This window comes from Acinonyx jubatus, chromosome E3 (assembly GCF_027475565.1).
Source record: "Acinonyx jubatus isolate Ajub_Pintada_27869175 chromosome E3, VMU_Ajub_asm_v1.0, whole genome shotgun sequence".
Classification (NCBI taxonomy): domain Eukaryota; kingdom Metazoa; phylum Chordata; class Mammalia; order Carnivora; family Felidae; genus Acinonyx; species Acinonyx jubatus.
The window spans coordinates 3,129,862-3,157,071 of record NC_069398.1 but is presented as its reverse complement, the minus strand read 5'-3'; the positions used below and the strand labels follow the sequence as shown (position 1 = coordinate 3,157,071).

The following is a 27,210-nucleotide window of genomic DNA, read 5'->3' as shown; positions in this document are numbered from 1 at the left end:
TGGGGTTTATACTCCCCACCCTGAGGGGCGCCTGGGTGGTTCAGTTGGTTGGGTGTCCGACTTCGGCTCAGGTCATGATCTCACGGTCCATGGGTTTGAGCCCCACGTCACGCTCTGTACTGACAGCTTGGAGCCTGGAGCCTGCTTCGGATTCTGTGTCTCCCTCTCTCTCTCTCTGTACCTCCCCCACTCATGCTCTGTCTCTGTCTCTCTCAAAAATAAACATTAAAAAGAAAAAATGTAAACTCCCTACCCTGAGATGTAGAAACATACATTATTTAAAAGGCAGACATTTAGGGGCGCCTGGGTGGCTCAGTCAGTTGGGCGGCCGACTTCGGCTCAGGTCACGATCTTGCGGTCCGTGAGTTCGAGCCCCGCGTCGGGCTCTGGGCTGATGGCTCAGAGCCTGGAGCCTGCTTCCAATTCTGTGTCTCCCTCTCTCTCTGCCCCTCCCCCATTCATGCTCTGTCTCTCTCTGTCTCAAAAATAAATACAACGTTAAAAAAAAATTTAAAAAAAAGGCAGACATTTATTTGTAGCACAGCTAAATTCATTCTTTCTATCTATCCATCCATCCATTCATCCATCTAACAAAGTGTTCTAGTGAATACAGTAGCTCCCCCTTATCTCTGGTTTCACTTTTCAGGATTCAGTTACCTATGGCCAATCTTGGTCCAGAAACAGATGATCCTACTTCTGAAGTATGGTCAAAAGGTCAACAGTAGCTAACAGTACTATATCACAGCGCCTACCTCATTCACCTCACTTCATCTCCTCATGTAGGCTTTTTATCGTCTCACACATCATCACAAGAAGAAGGGAGTGTAGGGGCTCCTGGGTGGTTCAATTGGTTGAGGGACCCAATTCGGCTCAGGTCATGATCTCGCAGTTTGTGAGTGTGAGCCCCGTGTCAGGCTCTGTGCTGACGACTCAGAGTCTGGAGACTGCTTCAGATTCTGTGTCTCCCCCTGTCTCTACCCCTCCCCTGCTCACACTCTGTGTCTCTCTGTCTCTCAAAAACAAAAAAAGTTAAAAACAAAAAAACAAAAAAAATAAAAGGGAGGGTACAATACGGTATTTGGAAAGACACCACATTCACATAACTTTTATTAAAATATTTAGTATATTGTTTTAACTATTATTTATTATTAGTTATTGTTAATCTCTGTGCCTAATTTATAAGTTAATTTTTTTTCTAAATTTTATTTATTTATTTTGAAAGAAAGCAGGGGAGGGGCAGAGAGGGAGAGAGAATCCCTTGTAGGCTCTGCACTGTCAGCCCAGCCAGAGCCCCATGCCGGGTTCAAACCCACAAACTGGGAGATCATGACCTGAGCCGAAGTCGGATGCTCAACCGACTGAGCCACCCAGAGGCCCCTAAATTAAATTTTATCATGGGTATGTGTGGGGGCCCCTGGCTAGCTCAGTCTTGGAGCATGAGGCTTTTGATCTTGGGGTCATGAGTTTGAACCCCACCTTTGCATAGAGATTACTTAAAAATAAAATGTTTAAAAAAATTAAGCATATCATAGGTATATGTGTACAGGTAAAAACAGTGTATGTAAGATTCGAGATGATCCACGGTTTCAGTCATTCACGGGGCCGATCTTGGACTGTATCCCCCTGGATAAGGGGGAGCAGGCGCTACTGTGGTTGGAATGAAAGTCCTAACATTATGGGGTTTGTCACTATGCTTCAAGAAGAGGTGAAAGGGCTCCTGGCTGGCTCAGAGTTTGGAGCCTTCCAATTCCTGACCTCCGGATTGTGAGTTCGAGCCCCGCATTGGGGGTAGGGATTATTTAAATAAATACATCTTAAAAGGAATAGGTGGAGCCTTCAAAATTACTTTAGAATAGCTAGCTCTTTGGTTCTGGAACCACGCCTTAAGTAAACCTTTAGGTTATGCAAATGAAGCAAGGATTCCGGCCCGTGCCTTTAGACCTGCCAGTGGGGGAGGGGGGGTGGGCCGCTGGGAGGGGTCCTATAAAAGGCTGGAGATTGGGAAGAAGAGGACCAGATCGCTTTCCCTTCTGGGCTAGGTCCTTCTGAGCGGTCGCAGGACGGTAAGCGAGGCCCCAGAGGCCTGGGTCTCAAGAGATTCACCAAGCAGTCAAGGCCACCTCGGAAGCAGATGCCTGCGCAGGGCTGTAAGCCTAGCAGGAGGCGCAGAGCCGGGTCTCTCCCACGGTGGTCCCTCCCCAGGTGCTTGAGGGAGCTTCCTCCTCACGTCCCCAGCACCAGCTTCCAATCCAGGTTGTTCCTGACTAGCTTTAGCTGGAGGGAAAACAGCAAAAAACAAGGTATGTTTTTTGTTTTGTTTTGTTTTGTTTAAGAATCCTGTTTTCCGACTCTGTTGCTGGTTCCTGAGGAAGCCGTAAATTTCAGGGTGCGGAGTGGGGTCTGCCGACCGCCGCCTTACGGAAATCTGGCCTTGCCTTCCCGAGCTGGTTCGTCTCTTCTGCCGAGGGTTTTAGGTAGGCAAGCCTGTGATTTGTAAATGCACCTTTGACCGCTTCCTTTGCACTTTGAGCCTGAGTTCTCTTCTCGTGCCTTTGGCGTTCTCGTGCCAAGCTGATTGGATTGACCAAAAAGGAGTTGCGTCCTTCAGTAACTAGCGGAAGGATGGATTTGGGGCAGAGGCCAGAGGCCGAGTGGAGAGCAAAGAAAGGGTGAGCTGTTAACAAGGTCGAACCAGAATAAGTGGCGACAGGGCCCCTATGAGAACCCAGGCTCCGCGATCGGCGCAGATGCAGAAGTGCGGTCGTAATTCTCCCTGAAAATCCCTTAAGGCACCTTTGTCATCTTTTAAAATCCAGTTCTCTTGCAGAGTAGGAACAGATCACCTTACAAGTACTGCTCAATTGACCATTGTATTTAGAAATGTCATTACATCCCCCCCCCTCCAAAAATACCCCCCCCAAAACCAATAAAACCCTTCAAATCTGGGAAGCACATCAGTCCAGAGGTGAAGTTTTGTAAGTTAGCATTAAAATATTGGACATCTGTTCTAGCTCCATAGACTTGCAAGGTGCTTTCCCTCCCCCTCCCCCTTACCCCCTTGTTCCTCTGTGGTTGAGAGCTTCCTGCTACATAGATTCTTGCGGTTCCCGGGGCAGAGGGTGCCCTTGCTTGCTCTGAGCTGGCGGAGAATCTATACCCTTGGGCAGCGTGCGGATCTGGCGAGGCTTGCGTGCGTCTGTTGGGCTTGCGGGGGGCGGGGCGGCCCGGAGAAGGGGGCGGGGCTTCGCCAGCGCAGGTAGGCCGCTGACCACCGCTGTTTCAGACATTCTGGCTCCGAGAAACCAGCAAATGAAATGCATCGGTTTCTTCCTTCGGGCGATATTTGAGTCTTTCCTGCAGTTTCTACCTCTTGGAGGATACAGTTCTATGGAGCAGACGGACTTTTTTTTTTTTTTTATGTATATTAAGAAAACATTTCAACTCACATACGTTTATTGAGCACCTATGTGTGCCGGGCCCTGGGGTTGAGGGACAGATGAGGCAGATGGGGCTCCGTTCATTCAAGAAATTCACATTTAGCAGAAGAAAGCCATTAAGCACACAATAACACATGTTAACTCATCAACGCTTTTAATCAGAACAGTCACACGCAGATGGCTACCTCTGCAGCTGCTGGGAAGGTGTGAGGCCCAGCGGTGGGGGGGGGGGGGTGGCGAGCGAGGACCCTAAGAAAATGACCGGAGCCACTTGGGGCAAAGATTGTTGGAGGGAAGAGGATGGCATTTGGGGGCAAGGCCTGGAGGCCAGAGGCAGTTCTAGATTCTAGGTGGGGTGGAAAGGCAGGCTGGGAGGGGCCAGAACAAACAAGGCCAGATCTAGAAAGTTCTTAAGAAAGGGAATTACTCCATCAAATTACCTTTTGAAAGGATGACACTGGCTGCTGCTTGGAGGAATGGGGACGCGAGGGTAGGCTGCGGGAAGCCCTCAGGAAACTTGCAGTCAGCCGTCAGGGATGGAAGGGGCTGTGTTTATCAGTTACGAGTTACTGGGAGGCGGAAGAGAGTTACAAGTGGGAAGAGGGAGGGAAAAAGCAGATTGACAGGCTTGGACCTTGCCCAGCCTGGAAGAATGGGCTTCCTAGATGAGGCAGCCGTGAAATAATTACATGGGATTGAGTACTGAGAACTGGGCAGGCATAGCGGTGATCACTCAAGTCCATCAATTCTGTTAAGCCTCACAATGACCCTCTTCTAAGAGAGGGATGCTAAAGAACTTTTAGTGATGACGGAAATGGTCTTTTTATTATTACTGTTATTATTAAAGTCAGCTCTAGGCCCAACATGGGGCGTGAACTAAGGACCCTGAGATCAAGTGTCTCACGCTCCATCAACTGAACCAGGCAGACTTACCCTGGAAATAGTCTTTGTCTGGGCTTCCCCAAGCAGGAGCCACCACCCCACTTGTAGTTGGGCCTTTGAAATGAAAATAGTGTTACTGAGGAATTGAACTTGATTGAATTTAATTCTCATTATTTTCAGTTAAAAAAAACCTGATGCTTGGTTTTGTTACTGGAAAACTTTTAAGTCCGATTGGGACAATTTGGATATGCTGCTCTACTTTTTGAAAAACGTATAGGGGCACTTGGCTGGCTCAGTCCATAGAGCATCGACTTTTGATCTCAGGGTCATGAGTTCAAGCCCCACATTGGGCATGGAGCCTACTTACAATTTTTTATTTTTTGTTATTTTTTAAATGTTTTATTTATTTTTGAGAGAGAGAGAGAGAACGTGTGAGGGAGAGGCAGAGAGAGGGAGACACAGAATCTGAAGCAGGCTCCAGGGTCTGAGCTGCCAGCACAGAGCCCGATGTGGGGTTCAAGCTCATGGACTGAGAGATTGTGACCTGGGCCGAAGTTGGACGTTTAAACCGACTGAGCCATCCAGGATCACCCCCCAAAAAATTTTTTAATAAAAAATTTATACATTGTTTTCAAGGGAATTTGAAACATATATTGATGCTATTTAAACACCTCATGATAACATTTTGACTGTACTTTTTCAAAGGTAAGTTTGATGAAATCTAGATGCAGATCAAGTATTTCCAAAGACGTTAACATCTAAGTTGAGATATGCTGTGAGGGGGAAATCTATACCAGATTTCAGAGACTTAGAAAAAATAAGGGGCACTTGGCTGGCTCACTCAGGATTGTATGACTCTTGATATCTTGGGTATAGAGATTACTTATATAAGACTTTTAAAAAGAAAAAAACGAGGGGTTCCTGCGTAGCTCAGTGGGTTAAGCATCCGACTCTTGATTTCGGCTCAGGTCATGATTTCACGGTTCATGAGATGGTGCCCCTGTGTCGGGCTCCATTTAGGGCGTGGACCCTGCTTGAGATTCTGTCTCTCTCTCTCTCTCTCTCTCTCTCTCTCTCCCTCTCTCCCTCCCTCCCTCCTCCCTCTCTCCCTCCCCCTCCCTCCCTCCCTCCCTCTCCCCTCTCCCCCTCCCTCCCCCTGCCCCTCCCCCACTTGTGCTCTGAATCTCTCAAAAAGAAACAGGGAAAAAAAATAACAATAAAATATCTCATCGGTAACTTTTAAAAAAAAAATTTTTTTTTTAAAGTTTATTTATTTTTGGGACAGAGAGAGACAGAGGATGAACGGGGGAGGGGCAGAGAGAGAGGGAGACACAGATTCAGAAACAGGCTCTAGGCTCTGAGCCATCAGCCCAGAGCCTGACGTGGGGCTCGAACTCACGGACCGCGAGATCGTGACCTGGCTGAAGTCGGAGGCTTAACCGACTGCGCCACCCAGGCGCCCCTAAAATTTTTTTTTTAACGTTTATTTATTTTTGAGACAGAGAGAGACAGAGCATGAACGGGGGAGGGGCAGAGAGAGAGGGAGACACAGAATCGGAAGCAGGCTCCAGGCTCCAAGCCATCAGCCCAGAGCCCGACGTGGAGCTCGAACTCACGGACCGTGAGATCGTGACCTGAGCCAAAGTCGGACACTCAACTGACTGAGCCACACAGGCGCCCCAGTATCAATAACTTTTTATGTCAAGTACTTATTGAAATGATAATATTTTGGGTATAGCTAGGTTAAATTAAGGTGTATTATTAAAATTAATGTCATCAGTTCTGTTTTTACACACACACACACACACATATATATATTTTAGGATTTTATTTTTAAGTCATCTCTACACCCAATGTGGGGCTCGAATTCACCACCCTGAGATCAAGAGTCTCAGGCTCTTCCTACTGAGCCAGCCGGGTGCCCCAGCATTGCTATAATTCTAATCTCGGGGTATTTGCGTCACTCCCCGATGCTCATTAGCCGCCACTCCCCACTCCTCCTCCCTCAGCCCCAACTATCCCTGATCTACTTTCTGTCTAGAATTAGCCTATGCTGGACCTTGCCTATAAAAGGAAGCATATACTATGTGGCCTTTGGCGACTGGCTTCTTTCACTCAACATATTGTTTCTAAAGTTCATCCTCGTCTAGCATCTATTAGTACTTCATTCTTTGTTATGGCTGAATAATAGTCCATTGTATGGATAGATTCCACAGGCTGTTTATGCATTCAACAGTGGATGGACATCCGAGTTGCTTCCACTTTTGGGCTATTATGAATAAGGCTGCGATGAACATTTGTGTACATGCTTTTGTGTGGACATACATGTTCAGTTCTCTTGGAATTCTATGTAGCAGCGTTGTTGGGTCATATGGTAAATGTTTAACTTTCTGAGGAACTGTTTCTTACTTTTTTTTTAAGTTTATTTATTTATTTTGAGAGAGAGAGAGAGAGAGAGAGAGTGCGAGTGCACGCATGCACCGGAAGGGCAGAGAGACAGAGAGAGAGAGAGAGAGGGAGAGCAAGAATACCAAGCAGGCTCCATGCTGTGGAGCCCAATGTGGGGCTTGAACTTGAGCCAAAGTCCGATGCTTAACTGACTGAGCCACCCAGGCGCCCCTGTTTTTTACTTTTTAAAATGTGACTCCTGGAGAGGTGGCTGGCTGTCTCAGTGGGTAGAGCGTTTGGCTCTTGATCTCAGGGAGTCATGAATTTAAGCCCCATGTTGGGCAGAGATTTTTCTCAACATCCCAGAAGGTTAAGGATTACAAATATGGCTCATATAATACCTGTGTTGGACAGCTGGCCTAGAATGTCTACTTTGGGCCCAAGCATTGTTATAAAAGGCTGGAAAGAATATACTGAAGGCCCTGGTGGGTCAGGAGAAGGCAGTGCTGGGCAGTGAGGTGGTTGGTACGCTTCGGTAAGTTATATCTTACTGTACTTTTCACCATTTCTCCTGATGGTAATTGACAAAGCTTATTAACTGGTCTCTCTGCCCCCAGGGCCAAATCTCCACCCAGCAGCCAAAGATAATTTTTAAAGTGTAAATCTAATCATGCCATCCCCTGCTTGAAACCCTTCAGTGGCCTTCCACTGCAATTTTATAAAATGTAAATTCTTCCCCTGGTCTGGCACTCATCTGATGCTCCAAATATTTGTTGAATAAATAATGGAGAATATTTTATGTCTTTTGGTTCCAAACCGATATATTTTTTAAGAGGCATTTTAAATTTGAAAAAGGTTAACATTTAAAATTATTTAGCATTCAGGGAAACATCACATGTGCAATGTATGTATTTTTCGTGCATCTTTTCCATCCCTGGGTAGTCATCTTTTAAATTAAAAAAAAATTTTTTTTTTTAACACTTATTCATCTTTGAGAGACAGAGAGAGTAAAAGTGTGAGTGGGGGAGGAGCAGAGAGAGAGGGAGACACAGAATCCGAAGCAGGCTCCAGGCTCTGAGCTGTCAGCACAGAGCCCGACGCGGAGCTCGAACTCACCAACCGTGAGATCATGACCTGAGCTGAAGTCTGACGCTTAACCGACTGAGCCACCTAGGCGCCCCTCATCTTCTAAATTTTAACCATGACCAATCTGCAGGATGAAAAAGTATCTTGTATTTAATTTGGATTTCTTTGTTACTAACTTAGGTGGAACATCTTTAACTATTTGTTATTTGGTTTTATGACCAAATAAATAAGTTTGGTTTGTCTGTATCTAAAAGGATTCTTTCCGCATCAAGGATTTCTCCCGTCTGTGTCATGAGTATTTTTTTTTTCCCTCTTTGTCATTTGTTGGGTTAATGCCTTGAAAAATATAAAAGATAATGCATGCTCACAAATGAATCTAGTAGTTCATAAATACAGGCAGTTAAAAAAACTTGGGTTTGTATATTGGGAACATTGTTAATGAGGAAGAATAAACAGTAGCTGATATTTCTATCTCTTGCGCTGTTTTACCAAGAGCGTCCTTTATCCTGGAAGGCAGCAGTCTTAGACTGTAACAGCCATAGACAATAAGTAAATTCATGGGTGTGGTGGCCTTCCAACAAAACCTGAACACTGAACACTGGACACTGAAATGTGAAATTAACATAATTTTCATGCATCGTGAAATATCATTCTTTGATTTTTTTTTTCAACCACTGGAAAATTGTAAAAACCATTTCAAAAAATTTTTAAGTTTATTTATTTATTTTGAGAGAAAGCAAGTACAAGCAGGGAAGGGGCAGAGAAAGAGGGAGAGAGAGAATCAGAAGCAGGCTCAGTGTACTGTCAGCACAGAGCCCGATGTGGGGCTAGATCTCATCAACCACTAGATCATGACCTGAGCTGAAGTGAAGAGGCTGCTGCTCAACTGACTGAGCCACTCAGGTGCCTCTAAAAACCATTTTTATCTCCTGGGCTATATAGAAAACAGGAAGGAAACCAGACAAGTGTGGCCAATTAGTTGTAGTTTGCTCAACCTCTGCTTTATCCCATTTGAACTTGGCTAACTCTTGGCGAGGTGGACAGGGAGGCATGATTCTTATTTCCACTACATGCAGAAGCAGTTTCAGTCAGATGAAGGCATGGAGCTCACACAGTCTGACTGTGTCCTTGTTCCATCCATCATACACATGCTCCAAAGACAAATGAGAGCAAACAAGTCAATGGAAGCCAAAAAGCTTCTATTCAAATCCAAAGTGTTACAGGTCTTAAAAACTTAAAAGTCACTGGGGCTCCTGGGCGGCTCAGTCGGTGAAGCATCCTACTTCCGCTCAGGTCATGATCTTGGGGGTTGTGGGTTCGAGCCCCAGATTGGGCACAGTGCTGATGGCGGGGACCCTACTTGGGATTCTGTGTCTCCTTCACTACCCCTCCCCACTGTGCTCTCTCTTCTCAAAATAAATAAATAAATGTAAAAAACAAAAGATAATGATATAGAGTTGTCATTTTCAGTGCAAATTTGAATCCGTGCAATCAAAATATGGGTAAGTCTTGCTTTTTGTCTCTAAGTGGACACCCCACATTAGGAATCCAGTAACCCCAAGGGTGGGTAGGACAGAAAGTTCTACACCTTCTGCCTATACTCTCTCCACTAGGGCAACCCCCCACATCCCCCCTGAGCTGATAAACAGAAATAAATACCTGCCCTCCCATGGTCAAGGGCAGTCTTGAATGATTAGCTTTCCATATTGCCAAGGTTTCCGGAACACCAGCCTCCCAGAAAATACGGGAGCCTGGAACCTAACCTGCCCAGCTGCCGTGGAAAAGGGGAGTTAATATAAGGAAAGTGGCTGGCACAGAGTGGGCCAGGCAAGACAATGGCTGCTGTATTCACTCAGTGGCAGGGGTTTAATTCAGGCATTTCTTGGATATGGGTTTTGGAATATTAACAAGCCTGCCTGGGTGAAGGCAACCTGGTATGTTTGTTAGGAGCTCCCATGGTGTGACGGTCAGGCTGCCAGAGCTGAATGTCTTTTTTTTTTTTTTTTTGAAATCCCAGCTTTATTGAGATATAATTTACATGCTACGCAATTCTCCTGTTTTAGGTGTCTAATGAATTCAGTGGTTCATAGTGTATGCGGAGATGCATGGGACCATCGGCACAATTTAAAACATCTGTTTCCTTCCCCAGTCCTGGACCCTATTGGCACTCAGTCCCCATTCTCTGCTCTCCTCCCCACCCCAGCCCCCAGCCCCTGGCAACCTCCACTCTAACTTTCTGTCTCTATGAACTTGGCTATTCTGGACGTGGCATATACATGGAATCATACAGTATGTGGTCTTTTGTGTCTGTCTGCTTTCACTTTGGTGATTTATTTTCAAGCTTCATCATGTTGCAGCAGGTGTCCGTGTGATGTTCCTTTTTATGGTTGAGTAATATTCCGTTATGCGGACAGACCGCTTTTATTTATCCATTGAGTTATCCATTCAGCCACTGATGGACATTTTGAGTTGTTTCCAGAGGTGAAATCTTGGTGCTTTATTGGACCAGTCCTTGGACCAGTTGACCACCTGCTGCCTTGGCTTCCTCATCTGTAAGATGGGGGTAATACAGCACCTTGATTGTAGGCAGGGCCACTACACCCTTCTATAGACCCTTTTGTGCAAATTCTAAAGAGGTGCCCCTCTTGGAAGACACCTGTCTTATCGCATGGTAGGGTGAACAGATGGAACCTTTGTTCTTAGCAGCAAGCTTAGCTGGGGGTTCCTGGGCTGGATTTCAGCCCTTCTCCTTTCTTTACATGTATAGTTCTTTGAGTTTACCTTTATAGTTTTCATTAAAAATCAAAGTCACTGAAGTCAGCTCCTTTTTTCTCTCACCTTCAAAGAGGTGACAGCTCCTTTGTCCTACACTTGCAGTACAGTTAGATTCATTTGTCATTGTCTGCATTCCAGCCTGGGATCTCCCAATATCCCCCTTGACTTTTTTTTTTTTTTTAGGGTTTTATTTTTAAGTAATCTCTGCACCCAACGTGGGTCTTGAACTTCTAACTCTGAGATCAAGAGTGGTGGGGCGCCTGGGTGACTCAGTCCATTAAGCATCCATCCGACTTTGGCTCAGGTCATGATCTCAAGGTTTGTGGGTTCAAGCCCCGCATCAGGCTATCTATCCGCCATCATGGAGCCTGTTTCAGAGACCCTCTGTCCCCGCCCTACCTCCTCCCCTTGTGGTCTCTCTCTCTCTCTCACTCCAAAATAAATAAACTTAGGGCACCTGGGCGGCTCAGTCAGTTAAGCGTCTGACTTCCACTCAGGTCATGATCTCATGATTCATGAGTCCCATGTCGGGCTCTGAGCTGTCAGTGTATGGACCCCACCTCAGATCCTCTGTCCCTCTCTCTGCCCCTCCCCTGCTCGCTCTGTCTCAAAAATAAATAAATATTAAAAAAATTTTTTTTTAAGTTTACCTATGTTAAAGTTCACTTTTGGTGATGTAAGATTCTATGGGTTTTGCAAATGCGTAGGGCCACGATCAAAACGGAGATCTTAAAAATTCCCCTGTGCCTTCTCCTGTGCCTCAATTACTTCCCAAACCCCGGCAAACACTGATTTGCAGTCACACTTTATGTACAATGCACAAAACTGCAGAACTAAGAGCATGGCTCTCTGCTCATGGGGTTGTTGTGACATTTCAATGAATTAGTTCCTAGCAAGCACTCAGGACAAGGCCTGGCACGTATTAAGCACCCATCACCTATGAGCTGTTTTAACTGTCAAAGACATGTCAGAAGCCACCGACTGGTGGGCTCTGTCCACTGGGGGGTGAGAGTGGGGGTGCTAGAGACCAGCAAAGCACAGTGAGCTGTAGTGAGTCACCATCACTTGGGGGCACTTCTGAAAAATGCCTGGCCCTACCGTCAGCCTAGGGGAGCCTCCCTGGGTGGGATACTTAATGGAGCCTTTCCTGGGCTGGTGGCACAAAAGATCGTGGGGACTGCATACCTCCTGAGAAACTGCTTTGGGGTGGCTTGTGCGATGTGGACCAGAAAGCGCTGGAGAAGTCCTGGTATCTCTAGGGTGAAAGGGGACATAGGAAGAGTCTGGGACCAGCTCCGCCAGGATCTGGGGAGCCCACTGTACCCAGAGAGGCAACCAAGAAGAAGGGTAATAGAGTGGAAGTCGCTGATAATGGCCCCCTGGATTCTCTCGACCACTAACCCACGCCCGAGTAACTGCTTGCCTCCTGGGGTCTCAGCCTTAACCATCTTGGAGGCTCCCTGTAGCTCTGCCCTAATGGGATAGTTTTGGCGTGTGTTTACTCTAAATGTTATTATCAAAGTATTATAGGGGCGCCTGGGTGGTTCAGAGACTGACTCTTGGTTTTGGCTCAAGTCATGATCTTACAATCGTGGGATCGAGCCTTGAGTTGGGCTCCACGGTGAGTGTGGAGCCTGCTCGGTACTCTGTCTCTCTCTCTGCCCCTCTCCCTGCTCTTGTGTGCTCTCCCTCTCTCTCAAAATAAACAAACAAACTAAAGATTATACGTACCTGGGGCGCCTGGGTGGCACAGTCGGTTAAGCGTCCGACTTCAGCCAGGTCACGATCTCGCGGTCCGTGAGTTCGAACGCCGCGTCAGGCTCTGGGCTGATGGCTCAGAGCCTGGAGTCTGTTTCCGATTCTGTGTCTCCCTCTCTCTCTGCCCCTCCCCCGTTCATGCTCTGTCTCTCTCTGTCTCAAAAATAAAATAAAAACGTTAAAAAAATTAAAAAAAAAAAAGTTGTTGTTTTAAAAAACTCAAAAGGCTCTCACAAAATGTAGTAATTGAATTACAGACAAGAATTCCGTTTATGCTCTTACTTTGGTTGACATGGTGAGCGGCAACAGATTATTTGTGAACAAAAATTACTTTCTAAAGAAATGTGACCGTTATTGACATGGGACATTATCTTTGTGTATTACATCTTTTGAGGTTCTGGGTTATTAAAAAAGCCAAGGGAAACAGTCAACATTGTGCCTGGCACACAGTAAGTGCTTAATAAATTTTCTCTGTTCCTTGTGTGTAATTTTCTTTCCTACAAAAGGGATCTGGATGTTTTCAAGCTTGTTTGTTGCCCTTAGAACCCGAGACTGGAACTCTTTCCCTATCAACTGTGATATCAAATGCCATTATTTTAATTAATTTAAATTCCCTGAGTTCCCATCTGGCAGATAAAACCCAGTTGCTGTTTGCAACAGTCACTGAACTCTTCCTGTGGTGCAAGAAATCTGCCTGGAAGCGGGTGCCAGCGTGCGTATTCCTTGACTCAATAAACACTATGAAGGGAACAGCAGCGTTGCTGTGCCCCCTGTGTTGGTTAAGTGTCCAGAGAAATGGGAGGAAGGGTTCCAAGAAAGGGCCCTTCCAGCTGGAAGGATGAGCCACGATCTCTCGGAACAGGGGACCCACCTTGCTGTCTTCAAGCAAGGTTTCTTTTTTCCTTTTTACATTTTTTTTAATGTTTTTTCATTTTTTGAGAGAGAGGGAGACAGAGACAGAGAGACAGAGTGTGAGCAGGGGAGGGACAGACACGGAGACGCAGAATCTGAAGGAGGCTCCAGGCACCCAGCTGTCAGCACAGGGTCTGATGCAGGGCTCGAACCCATGAACACATGACCTGAGCTGAAGTCAGACACTCAACTGACTGAGCCACTCAGGCTCCCCAATGTTTATTTATTTTTGAGAGCGAGAGAAGGCACAAGCGGGGAAGGGGCAGGGAGAGAGAGAGACAGAGGATCTGAAGCGGGCTCTGTGCTGATGGTAAATGGGGCTCAAACTCACGAGTTGTGAGACCATGACCTGAAGCCAAGTCAGACACTGAACCGAGTGAGCCACCCAGATGCCCCACTGAATTTTACTTTTAACACGTAGATATTCTCCACCCTCATTTCCAAATGTCTTTGTGAAAAATCGTTTAATTTTCCAGGTCAGCAATTTATTTCTAGAGGTATTGGTAGAAAAGTAAATTGAGTCACTGAATAACGCAGTGGCAATTCTGGAGGCATTTTTGGCTGTCACAGAAGGGGTTGGAGGCGCTCCCGGCAACTTTGCAGTGGGCAGAGCTGTTTGAATCCCTTCCTACCTCTTCCTAGCTATGCCTCAGTTTCCTCTTTCATGTAGTGAAAATAATCATGCTTTTTACCAGAATCCAAAGCATGGCATATTGGCTAGAGACATAAGCTATGGAATGAGAGAATACCCTACTTCAAATCTTGTTATTTTGTGTAGTGTAGTAAAATGCATATAACAAAATTTACCATTAGTGTCATTATGTACATTCATGTTATGTAATTATTGCTACTCAATTTCCAGAACATTTTTATTACTCCAAAAGGAAGCCCTATACCCATGAAGCAGCCATGCCCCACTACCCCCCGTAGTCAGCCTCTGGCACCTGCTAATCTGTTTTATGCCTCTATGGATTTGTCCACGCTGGATATTTCATACAAATGGAATCATGGAATATGTTGCCTTTTGCCTCTGGCTTCTTTCGTTAACTAGCATATTCTTTAAAGATTGTATTTAATTTTATTTTTTAAAAAATTTTTTTAATGTTTATTTTATTTTTGAGATAGAGAGAGACACGGAGCATGAATGGGGGAGGGTCAGAGAGAGGGAGACACAGAATCCGAAACAGGCTCCAGGCTCTGAGCTGTCAGCACAGAGCCCGACGCGGGGCTCGAACTCACCGCGAGATCATGACCTGAGCCGAAGTCGGCTGCCCAACCGACTGAGCCACCCAGGCGTCCCTAAAGATTTTATTTTTATTAAGATTTATTTATGTTTGAGAGAGAGAACATAAGCAGGAGAGAGGCAGAGAGAGGGGGGACAGAAGTTCTGAAGCTGGCTCTGTGCTGACAGCAGCAAGCCTGGTATGGGGCTTGAACTCACAAACTGTGAGATCATGACCTGAGCCACAGTCGGATGCTTAACCGACTGAGCCACACAGGCGCCCCAAGATTTTTTTATTTTTAAAAAATATATATATTAAGAAAAAAATATTTTGATGTTTATTTTGAGAGAGAGAGAGAGAGAGAGACACAGAGACAGAACACAAGTGGGGGAGGGGCAGAGAGAGAGGGAGACACAGAATCGGAAGCAGGCTCCAGGCTCTGAGCCATCAGCCCAGAGTCTGACGCAGGGCTCGAACTCACGGACCGTGAGATTGTGACCTGAGCCGAAGTCGGACGCTTAACCGACTGAGCCACCCAGGCGCCCCAAGATTTTATTTTTAAATAAACGTGGCCTCAAAGTTATAACTCTGAGGTCAAGAGTTGCATGCTTTTCCGACTGAGCCAGCCAGGCCCCCCATCATTTACTAGCATGTTTTCAAGGTTCATCGGATCAGTATGTCGTCCTTTCCGATGGCTGAATATTCCATTGTGTGGACAGACCACATTTCGTTATCCACTCATCTGGCTGTGGACATTTGGGTTGCTTCCACCTTTGGCTGTTGGGAATAGTGCTGCTATGTCAGTGTACAAGTTTTCGTTTGAGACCCTGTTTCCAATTGTGTTGGGTTTATACCCAGGAGTGAAATAGCTGGATCACTCTTGTGCTAATTCTGTGTTTGACTTATGTGGAGAAACCCTTCCGCTGCTATTTGTGACACTGAGCACCTTCCTTCTCTCTGTCGGTTTCACCTCTCTAAAGAGGAGTACTTGACATCTGTGATTCACAGGGTTGTTGACAGGTTAAATGAAAGAGTTAATGTAAAGTCCTTGGAACAGGGCCTGGCAGGAAGAAAGCACTCAATAAATATTAGCAATGATTATTGCTCTTACCTTGTGAAGATTAAGTAAGATAGCCACTTAGAGCATGTTACCTGGCTCTGTGAGGAGGTACGTGTTTGGTTTACAGTCAGAGCTGAGACAGTTTTGTCAGGAATGTACCTAATGTGACAAACTTCTAGGTTAATATTGGCCACATGAAAACACAAGAGGGGCGCCTGGGTGGCTCAGTGAAGCGTCCGACTTGGGCTCAGGTCATGATCTCGCGGTTCATGAGATCGAGCCCCACATCGGGTTCTGTGCTGACAGCGCGGAGCCTGGAGCCTGCTTCGGATTCTGTGTCTCCCTCTATCTTTCTTTCTCTGTCGGCTCCTCCCCTGCTCACATTCTGTCTTTCTCTCAAAAGTAAATTAACATTAAACAAAAGCAAGAAAACATAGATCAGTTGCCTTTTAAAAGCAAAGGATGTTTGCGGCTTTTGGGCAGTTAAGCATCCAGCTCTTGATTTTGATACAGGTCATGGTTCAAGCCCCTAGTCAGGCTCTGCACTGACAGTGTGGAGCCTGCTTGGGGTTCTCTCTCTGCTTCTCCTCTCTCTCTCTCTCTCTCTCTCTCTCTCTCTCAAAATAAATACATAAACAGTAAAAAAAAAAAAAAAAAAAGCAAAGGCTGCTTACTGAAGATTTTGCATAATTCCAGACCAGTTCTGTGGAAAGATGGCCTGTGTCTGTTTTCCAGCTAACGTGGATAAGTAGCGTATATGTGGTTGTGAAGTTATAGGATTCTTTTTAAAAAAAAATTTTTTTTTTTAACTTTTATTTATTTTTGAGACAGAGAGAGACAGAGCATGAACAGGAGAGGGTCAGAGAGAGGGAGACACAGAATCTGAAACAGGCTCCAGGCTCTGAGCTGTCAGCACAGAGCCCGACGCGGGGCTCGAACTCATGGACTGCGAGATCATGACCTGAGCCAAAGTCGGCCGCTTAACCGACTGAGCCACCCAGGCGCCCCGTGAAGTTATAGGATTCTTGATCACATTTGGGGATTTACATTGGGGTTATAAAGTAAATCTCTTATTAATATTTTTCTATTTGGTCATATGAAGCAAGATTGCTTGGATTCAAATTTGGGCTTTTCTTTACTAGCTGTGTGACCTTGAGCTAATTACTTAGTCTGGAGACTGCACCTCAGTGACCTCAACTGTAAAATAGGAATACAGCACCTGCCTTATAGGGTTGACGTGAGAGTAAAACAGTCAACATGTGGAATGCTTTAAACAGTCTCTGGTTCGGGGCGCCTGGCTGGCACCATCGGTTAAGCGTCCGACTTCGGCTCAGGTCATGATCTCACGGTTTGTGGGTTCGAGCCCCGCGTTGGGCTCTGTGCTGACAGCTCAGAGCCTGGAGCCTGCTTCGGATTCTGTGTCTCCCTCTCTGTCTGCCTCTCCCCTGCTCACACTCTGTCTCTCTCAAAAATAAATAAAATGTTAAAAAAATTAAAAAAAAATAAACAGTCTCTGGTTCACAGTAAGTGCTCTTTATTTTACTTTTAAATGTTTATTTGTTTTTTTTTTTTTTTGAGAGAGAAAGAGAGAGAGACAGGGAAAGAATCCCAAGCAGGCCCCCCTCTGTCACCGCAGAACCTGATGCAGGGCTCAAACCCATGAACCGTGAGATCATGAGCCAAAATCAAGAGTCAGACGCTTAACCGACTGAGCCACCCAAGTGCCCCAGTAAGTGTTCTTCAACTGAGTTTGTTTTTTCTCCCCCAAAACCACCTAATTGGAAATATCCCATTGTTCCATATTCTTACCCTTTTAAGAGGGTGTGACCAAGAGGAGTGGTTAATGGTTTGATTAATTTTCCTACAAACAGACAAACCAACAAAACGTAAATTTAAAACAAGGAAAAGAAAGCACCATTGTCCCCCAGGTTCTCACTGCCTCTTTCCACCGCCTCTTTTGGAGTCAGTCTGGTCACACTGAAGCCAAAGGATCTTTGTGAGCTCTTTTTCAAAAAATAAAAACAAGACCCTAAAATCTACACGCATTCGTGGCCAACTATGAGCAGTCACTCTAGCAAAGAGCTTGCATTAACGTTTGCCTCTCCCTTCCCAAAACCCGGCCCAGGAAAATGTTGGTCACGTGACTTTGTGTTGAGCCACCCTTTGGTCATTTCTGCCATTCATTCCCTGTACCCCCCCGCCAGCCCAGTCTCTGGCACACAGCAGGTAGTCAACCTATCCACAGTTCTGCGTGAAAGGTAGGCAGGGAACTTGGGGCTGGGGTCTCATGTCATTCTGCCCTCGCCCTTCCAATAACTGTTTCACAACCTCTGGACCATGACGTGTTTAAGTAAAGTTTTCTTATTTCATTTGATTTCCAAAGGCCCCTTTATGTAGAAACTGTCTTCCTCATTTCCCAGGTAAGAACCTTGAGTTCAAAGAGGTTAAGGCAACTAGCTTCCCAAGTTCAACTTTGCAGAACCTCTCCTGTGGAACCTAGGTCATTTGGTTCTGACTCGGAAAGCTCTTTACCCTCCAAACAGCTTCTAGCTGCAGGTCCTTGGCCTTGTCCCTCTTTATTTTTTTATTTTATTAAAAAAAATTTTTTTAATGTTTTTATTTTATTTAAAAAATTTTTATGTTTAATTTTGAGACTGAGAGAAACATCATGAGTGGGGGAGGGGCAGAGAGAGAGAGGGAGACACAGAATCCGAAGCAGGCTCCAGACTCTGAGCTGTCAGCACAGAGCCCAACATAGGCTGTCCCATCAACTGTGAGATCATGACCTGAGTGGAAGTTGGACGCTTAACTGACTGAGCCACCCAGGTGCTCCATTTTTATTTTATTTTTGAGAGAGAGAGAGAGAGAGAGAGATAGAGAGAGAGAGAGAGAGAGAGAACGAGTGGGGGAGGGGCGCGCGCGCGCGCGCACACACACACACACACACACACACACACACACACACACACACAGAATCCGAAGCAGGCTCCAGGCTCTGAGCCATCAGCACAGAGCCTGACGCGGGGCTCAAACTCCCGAACCTCGAGATCATGATCTGGGCCGAAGTCGGATGCTCAGCCGACTGAGCCACCCAGGCGCCCTCCGCCTTATTTCTTTTAAGCTCAGACCCTCCTCACTAACCCTGTGGCTGTGGGGTTAGGTCATCTTTCCAGACATGGATTATCTACAAATTTAGTTATCCTGAAAAATAAAGAGCTCCCGTTAATCCCTTCTTTTTTGTCTGACACTTCCATCAAATCATTTTAGACCCTGGCCCACATAGCCGCCAGGTAGATAAATATTTTGGTTCTTAAGAAGAAAACCCAACCGGCTGTTTATGCCAAGTCATGGCTCTGGCCCTGGGAGCAGCAAAAATATGTTTTGCTCCGAGAGTAATGATAGGGTGGCCCCTCCCTGCACCTACTGACTCTACCTAATGACAAGTCAGCTGCTTTAGCAGTTCCTGTCTCCCCGGTTTCCCGTCTTTCTTAGGTCCCTGGTTTCTGAACCAGGGTACGGGGGTGTGAAATTTTTAAGAATTGGCAATGATTAGAAATGGTGCCGTAGTAAGTCGCCTTGCCCTTTATTGCTCTAGGTCCTTTGGAGGCATCTTGGCATTCCAGCTCCCAGGAAGCAGGCATTACTCAGCTGATTGGTGTCTTTAGTGTTCTTCCCTACACATTCCTTCTGTGAGCAAATGGGCTTTACAGCTAATGCAGACCTGATTCCCCAAGGTGGAGATGCAGAGGCTAGCAGAGGCCTCTGGAATAACTGAGTCTGGACCTTCTTCGCAGGCCTCAGAGGGCACTGGTACTGCTGTTTTGAGTAGCTGAGGCGGCCTAGAAATGAGGCCTCCTCCCTGCCCCCCATCCTCTACTCCTAGGTGAAAGGCAGGAAGCTGCAAAGAAGTTCTGTAACTGAATCCTTACTAAAAGCCTTTAAAGCAAGCAGTCTTTTGTATTCCAGACAGACCCTGGCTCCTGGCAATTAGTAAACATTAGCTGAGGTGAAACCATTCAATCAGGCTTTAGCAGGCATCTACTATGTACCAGGCACCGTGCTAGGATACAGCTGTGAAGTTTCTTCCCTTTGAGATGCTTCCAGGACTGGAGACATATTATTTGTGTGTATTCATTTTTTATTATTGTGTCATAAGTGACCACAAACTCAGAGGCTTAAAGCAACATTTCTTCCTCTCCCACCCAACTCCAGCCTATCAGCAAGTCTAGCCAGTTTGACCTGTCAACACACCTACACCTGTTCTTTTTTCTTTTTCTCCAGGTCCACTACACATGTCTAGCTCACCTCCATCTCTCCTCTAGACTGTGACCAGCCTCCATTCTGGTCTTCCTCACTCATTCTTGGCCTTTGCAAGATACCCTTTTTTTAAAAGAAAGTTTTACTGCCATATGATCCACGTATCCTACAATTCACCCACTTAAAGCGTACAGTTCCAAAGGTTTTAGCATATTCGCACCATTACCAGAATCAAATTTTAGGATGTTTTCATAACCTCCCCAAAGAAACCCCTGGCCTAGGAGCCATCACTGCTCAAAGCCGGACCCCCTCAATCTACTTTGTCTCCATAGATTGATTGCCTGCTGGATGTTTCATGTAATGGGAATCATTCACCATGTGGTCTTTTGTGTCTGGCTTCTTTCACTCAGCACAGTGTTTTTCAAGGTGTATCCACGGGTAGCATGTCTCAGTGCCTCATGCTTTTTAATTGCCAAATAGTATTTCATGGGATGGCTATACCACATTCATTTTATCCACCACGCAGGGTATCCTTTTTACTCCTCATATATTTCCCAGGTTGGTTTTGAACCCAGTCATAAAAATAAGGTTGGGCGGTGTGGAACCTAGTAGGCATTGTGTATTGCTCTCTGCCAACTGCCCCCCCCCCCCCCCAAGGTCCTTTCTGCCCTCCCCCAAGGCTCTGCAGAGCTGGAGGGGAGGATTCCTTTGCATCTGAGAACAGTTCATTAGCATTTGTGAGAATCTGTGTGAATAACAACACCTCTTCGGGATCTGGGGGTGACCCAGGGACTGGGACCGATTCTTGGTGAAATCACTCCTTCCCTCTCATTTGCTGCCTTCCTTGGTCTAGCAAGAAATTCCGCTGGTGGGAAACCTTCGCATATATGAAATGCTTGGTGGGGGGGGGGGGGCAGTCACATTTGAATCAAGCATTCATTTAACAAATATTCATTGAGTCCTTGCAATGTCCCACGCACGTGGGACACCACAGTGAACAAAACGTTCTTTTGTGGGTGGGGAGATGGGATCCTAACTAAACTGGAGAAAAATGCAGGGAAAGGAAATACGGAGATGGAAAGTGGGGTGGGAATCACAACTTCCTGGCCATTTTAGGGGGCAAAATTACATTCTCCTTTGAGACGGTCCCTTAGATGGGGACAGATGTACAGAGATATATGTCCTTTTTGCCTATTTATTCACCTGCGCTGCGTCGGTTACCATAAAAAAAGTTGAGACGCTACTCACCAGTCTGTGCTGATTTGAGGGGAACAGGTTAAATGCCACACGAAGAGCTTTTGGGGTCAGTTCTGAGGGACTTAACTTTTCTGGTTTGGACTACAATGAGAAAATAAGTTCTCCCACGTAGGGTATTGGGCACGTACAACACAGCTCGGTTAAGGGTGGAGAGTAATCCTACTACTACTACTGACCACAGGCACTGGTGGTACGCGTCGCCCCTGGCTCTGTCCCAGACCCTGTTCTAAGCAGCCTGGTCAGCTACACGCCCAAGGTCACACGGCCGCGCCGAGGGCCCCAGGGTATGGGGAGGAAGGGGGGTAAGGCCCCTGCGCTGGGCCGGGCTCGGGGCTCCCACCCTCCAGGGTCGGGGTGCCGGGGGGCCCGCACCGGCGCGTCCCGGGACTCAGGGGCAGGCACCCGGGGCCGGGCGGCGCTGGGGGCGTGGGAGGCACGGGGGGCGCGGCGCGACGCGGGCTGGTGCGGGAGCGGGAGCCGGAGCCGGAGCCGCAGCCGGCAGGCGGGCCGAGGCGGCTGCGGCGGCAGCGGCGGGCGGGCCGCTCTCTGCTCCGCCTCCCCTGCTCCGCCCTCCGCTCCCGCTCCGCCCTCCCGCTCGGCGCCCTCCCGCCCGCCCGCCCGCTCCCTGCGCCGCCCGCCCGCTCTCCGCTCGCTCGCTCGCTCGCTCTCGGGCCCCCCATGCGGATGTGACATTTCACGCCGCCGCCATTTTGAGAGCGAGCCGAGCCGAGCCGCCGGGCGCCGCGTCCGCTGCCGGAGCCCCGACGACGACGCCGAGGAGGCGGAGGCCGCAGCGCCCCGAGCGCGGCCGGCCAGTCGCCCGCCCGCGCCGCCGCCGCTCCCGCCGGCCCCAGGCCCCGCAGGCCCGCCGCGGCCGGCCAGGCCTCCCGCCCGCCGCGCCCGGCCCGAGGCGGGGCTGACTCCGCGGCCCCCGCCCGGCCGCCCTCCGCCCCCGGCCGGCCCGCGGCCCCGCAGCCCCGGCCCCGGCCCCGGCGGCGGGAGGCGGGCCCCGCGGCGGCGGCGGCGGCGGCGGCGGCCGCAGCGAGCGACGAGGCCGCCCGGCCCGGCCCGCCGGCCGCCCGCCCGCCTCGGCGCCGAGATTGGGCGAATCGCGAGCAAGTACGTGCGCGTCTCCCTGCCGCCGCCGCCGCCGCCGCCGCCGCCCGCCGCGGGCCGCCCCGGGGCCGCCGCCGCCGCCGACGACGCGCGGGAGGAGGAGGAGGAGGCCGCCCCGCCGCCGCCGCCGCCGCCGCCGCCCCGGCTCGCCGCCGCCGCCGCCCGCCCGCCGGGCCCGCAGCCCGGGCTCCCGGCCGCAGGCGAGGCCCAGGCCGCGGCCGACATGAACCACCAGCAGCAGCAGCAGCAGCAGCAGCAGCAGAAAGCGGGCGAGCAGCAGCTGAGCGAGCCCGAGGACATGGAGATGGAAGGTGAGGCCCGCGGACCGGCCGCGGCGGGGCCGGGGGGCGCCTTCCATTGTGGCCGGGGGGAGCCGCGGGAGCCACGCGAGGGGCTCGCCATCTTTAAGCAGGCCCCGGCGGCCGCGGGCCTGGGCCTGGGCCGGGCCGGGCGAGGCTGCACCGTCATGCCGGGCCCGCGCGCGCTGGGGGCGGCCGGCGGCCCCCTGCCCGGCTCATTGTCCGGGGCGCCTTCCGGCACAAAGCGCCCGGATCCCGGGCTTGTGAATGAGGGCGCTCTGGCCGCCCGAGGGACGCAGGCGTGCTCCGGGCTGCTGGCGGCCGTCGGGTCGGGAGCCAGGCTCCGGGGGGGGGGGGGGGGTGAAGGGGGAGGTGGGGTGTGGGTGGGGGCGGGCCGTGCCCCGTGGCGGGCGTCTCCGGGATCTGCCTCGCCTGGCCCGGTTCCGGCCGGCGAGCTTGGGGAGCGCTCGCCCTCCGTGGACGCGGGGCTCGCCCGCACCTGCTCGCGTGCGCTCCCCTGGAGCGCCCACCAGGGCTGCGAGGCGTTCCCCCGGATCCCTTTAAAACGGCAATTCCTAGCGTTGGGCTTCATTTTGGAGCAACACCTGCAAGGAAGGCACATGTTCTCCGCCTTGGGACTGGCCCCGAGTTCTGAGCCGGACGCTGTTTCTACTTACCTGTTTGGGCGGGGGGCGGGGAGGGGAGAGTTTGGTTACCCGACTGTGTGCGGTGCAGTCAGCATCCGGCCAGGTGTGTGTTTGCAACTGCGCGAGAGCCCCGCCGCACATGGCTACCTACAGCCGAATCAATCCTGACTCCAAAAGTAACTTAATTTTCTGCCCTTCTGGCAGCAGTTTCCTCAGGTACTTCCAGATACGGGGTCTTGGTTATAAAGGTTTGATGTCAAGAGTCTTTGGTTTACATATTTCGGGCCAAGTTGGCCATTGGAAGGCATCTTTTAGTTCTCGTGGCCCCAAGTGTTTAAAAGAGCAAAGTCAAAGTAGTCTGGAAAAACAGCTTTTTTTACCCGCCTTGAGGGGTCAGAACGGCAGGAGCCAAAAAAGGGGGTAGCTAAGTGAACTGGGCACTGAATGTTCTTAGTTTGCTTTTAGCCAGCGATCTCGGGTTGCATAAATGAATGGAACCTTGCTCAGGAAGCTGAGGCAAAGGACCACATTTGTCCTGTCGGGTGGCTACACGTGTGGGGCACTGCCTGCCACCCTGGTTGGTGGGAACACTTAACCATGACTGGTATTCCCCTGTGAATGACGTACTGCCAGTAATTGGATGTTCACTGAAAAAAATGGCTTGCCAGATTGCAAAAGGCAAAGTGGTGGAAATGCCTGCAGAAAGCACTTCCCAGTGGTACTTAACAATGGGCAGTCGTGGGGGACAGGAGAGCAGAGTCCGCGCCAAGGACCGGGCTATGTATTTCCTTTGGCTTCAGGAAGGCAGTAGCTTCACGAAGCTTTTGGCATGTGTGATTAAACCAGCTAGTTGCAGGAATATGTTGCTGAGGCAATTTTGGGTATTCCTTTTATGCCACATAACCAAACAGGTTGCTTTTCAGTCCCTCCCCCCCTTTTTTTTTGAATAGCGCTCCATCAAGACAAAAATCCAACAGTGCTGGCCTACTGATTTCCCCTATATGTCGTTTTACCACTTTTCCAAGTGTTTTAAAATAGTAGTGAGAAGCAATAAAGGTGGACATCACTGAAGGACCTATTTCTGATACAGAACTGTCTTAGGGGAAATCGTCATGCCCCGAGTTCTGCGGGCTTTTCTGTAAGATTGGAGAGTGTTGAAGGGTAGTGGAAGAATTTTCAGAAATCCACAGTTCCAAGAAATCCACACACTCCATGCTTGCAAGATGACTTCGTTTTCTCATGGAGTTTTATTTTCATATCAAAGTTTGTATTGGAAAGGTCACCCCTAAGATCATTAATCTGCGAATTTACTGGAATCTCAAAATTGGAGGGGAAGGTTGCGGTTATTAATGCTGATTTCTAAAACTTAAGAAAACTTGTTTCTTTTGAGTGGACCTCTGTCCCAAATTCATTATCCCGCCGATACCTTGCCTCTGTAGGACTTGGGATTGTCAGTTCCCTGTGAGCACCCACAGGTGTGTGGTTCACAAAGCTGCCTATCAGCCTTTATTAAGCTTCCCACTCCTGAAATGTGCTGGCTTTAAATATTGTAGTTTAGGATCAGGAAGAGGGGAAGAATCCTTCCTACTAAAAAGCCAGCAGGGTGGGATTTAGTGACAATCAACTCCATTTGGCTTCACGTGCCAGGTTATGCTAGTGCCTTGAACCTGCCCTGAGTCCAATAGAACTGGCAGCTGGTAGCAGTTAGGGTTCTGATCAGCTTGAGGAAGGGAAGGCCTTGTCAATGAGGAGCATCCTACCTGCCCCTCCTGGGCAGGGCCGTTTTGGAGGAGCTTGGGAGACTGGTTAGGTCGGTTGTTCTTTCCTATCAGTAGGTCAGTGTTAGTTTGCTCTCCTTCTCACTCCACTTCTCTGGGATTGCATTTGCTTTTGACGGAACTTTGCTGGGTCCTTGCGTATCTGCTGTAGAGTAACAATGCTCACGCTTTGTTATTTTAAAAATGACTTGTTCTGAGCTATTGCGAAAGTTACAAAGGGTGAAGGGCAGAGAGGGAAGAGACGAGGGACAGGACGGCAGTTCATGGGGTCGGACCCCATGCCTCCTCTAGGTCCCGAAGCAGTTGATCACACGTTTCAAGTGGGGAGGCACACGCGGTGGTGGTGGTGTTTTTCGGTCTGGCCAGGAAGGAATTCACTTAGTTTATTCCTTGTCTAACTCAGAGGAGGTGTGGGCCGAGGGGCTGAAGGAGCGACTTGTGCAGGCCTCTGCCCTCTGAGTACTTGGAGCGGTGATCATCTGGTCAGTGCTGTGCCCTGTCCAGTCAACAGGAAGTTTTCCCAAGGCCCTTGCTTCTGCTGCATAGACGGGCCAGCACAAATGTAAATACCCTGATGTTTGTTCCTTGCTTCTTCGGCCCCTGTGAGCAATCTCCGTTGCAGAGTGTGATCTCTTAGACTGTTGGGGACAGACAGTTTTGTTTGACCTCGGTACAACACTCAGACCACTGCCGTTGGGACACCAAGCTGGGAGCAAATCAATGAGTCATCTGCAGTTTGCAAAGAATTGATCATTGACTTCTGTGTTTTTGGTTGGGAAGAGGCAGCACTGGTGGATTTCTTTTTCTTTCAAATTTTCGTGGGGAGGTGGAGTTTCCAGTTACCCTTGTGCTAAGGCAGGTTTGGGAGTGAAAGGGAGTTTCCTTGCACACACGCACCCAGATAAACCAAACTGGGCACATTTTATTCTGTCTAAAACGCAAGTTGCCTTTTCAGATAGCCCTGTGACAAGACAAAAATCACGGGAATCCCTATTTTTCTCTCGCGTTAGCCTTGGTTGGTAAAAGAACTGCGAAGTTACAAGATGAAAGTCAACTTAGAGAACCCAGAAGAAATGCAGAAAAAAATTAGGCCAAACCTGGAAATGTCTGACTCTGAGCCTGGCAGGTTTTGGTAGGATTGGAAGTTACTCCCCACAGGCATCAACCCTCTCGATTTTCTCAGGCTGCTGATTTTGATGATCTGGGAACAAATAAAAGATTGCTAACAGCAAATATGGGAAGAAAGTGAGTACCTTCCTCCTTGATTTTTATTTTTATTTTTTTGCAGTCAGCTTCGTGGAAAGGGAGAAAGGGGCCACTGAGTTCCAGCTCCTCGTGGTGCGGCAGTATGGTGGCTTGAGCACAGGCTTTGGGCCAGGCCTGAGTTTGAGTGTGGACTTTGCCATTTAATTGTGTGACAAGAGCACAAAGCTCTTGTAAAGTACCGTGCAGAGAACTGGGAGTGTGGATGTTCAATTCATGGGGTTCCTGGGACAGTGGAGCCTTGCACGGGAGGAAGCGATCAACTTAGGACCAGAGCATGGCATGCACAGGTAGGGCAGGTTGTGATTTTCCGTGGTGTGCAGAAATGTTCTACGGTGATTATGTCCTAGTGTGGACTAGGAAGAAAACAGGACCAGCCTCAATCTAAGCAGCATTATGGAATTCTGGGCTTGAGATGCCTAAAGAGGTACTTAAGATTAATGGTGTAATATTTTAAGAAACATCTGTGGATGACAGAGGACACGAGTGGACTTGGGGCGCTGAGACACGGGCACTGAAGTGTGCTCAGCTCAGTAGCCCTGTGATAAAGAGTATTCCTGTTCTGGGAAAAGTTTTAGAGCATGTAATGATGATTTGAGGTTGAGAATCAGGTCACCCAGTCTCCACACTTCGGGAGTTGGCCTTGAATTCTTCTCTCTGGATCCCCACATCCTGTTACCAAGCCCTTTGGTTTCAGCCACCACCCTAAATGAGGCCCCTGTTGCCTCATGCTGGGACTTTGCAATAGCCTTCTTGCTGATGTCTGCTTCCATCCCTCCCGAACCTCACATGGCTCGTGCAGCTCTTTGAAAGTAGACTGCCCGCAGGACCGCTTGGCCCCTTCACCGCCCTGCTTTAGGGTGGTGCAGGTGTGCTGTATGTGGGGAGTCACACAGTCCCGTGTAGGCCATCAGAGTCCTCAGGATTGGCCTTGGCCTTCTTTGTGCTTTGGGGTCTGCTTCCTGGGGTGCAGCCCCGGCTTTGGGGCCTTGCATAGACACCGATGGCTTCTCTTGGGAATGCACACAGGATGGATACCCCAGGACAGTGGTTCAAAACCTGTTCCCATGCC

General features: G+C 48.7%; 1 protein-coding gene across 1 annotated transcript in view; it reads left to right on the top strand.

Moving 5' to 3' along the window:
• Window positions 1-22,286: 22,286 nt before the first annotated feature.
• Window positions 22,287-27,210, top strand: part of USP7 (ubiquitin specific peptidase 7) — a 64,103-nt gene continuing 59,179 nt past the window's right edge. Inside the window, exon 1 of the mRNA XM_027043278.2 lies at window positions 22,287-22,462. Coding sequence (XP_026899079.2) covers window positions 22,375-22,462 — 88 coding nt within the window. The 5' untranslated portion in view covers window positions 22,287-22,374. The remainder of the gene's footprint in view (window positions 22,463-27,210) is intronic.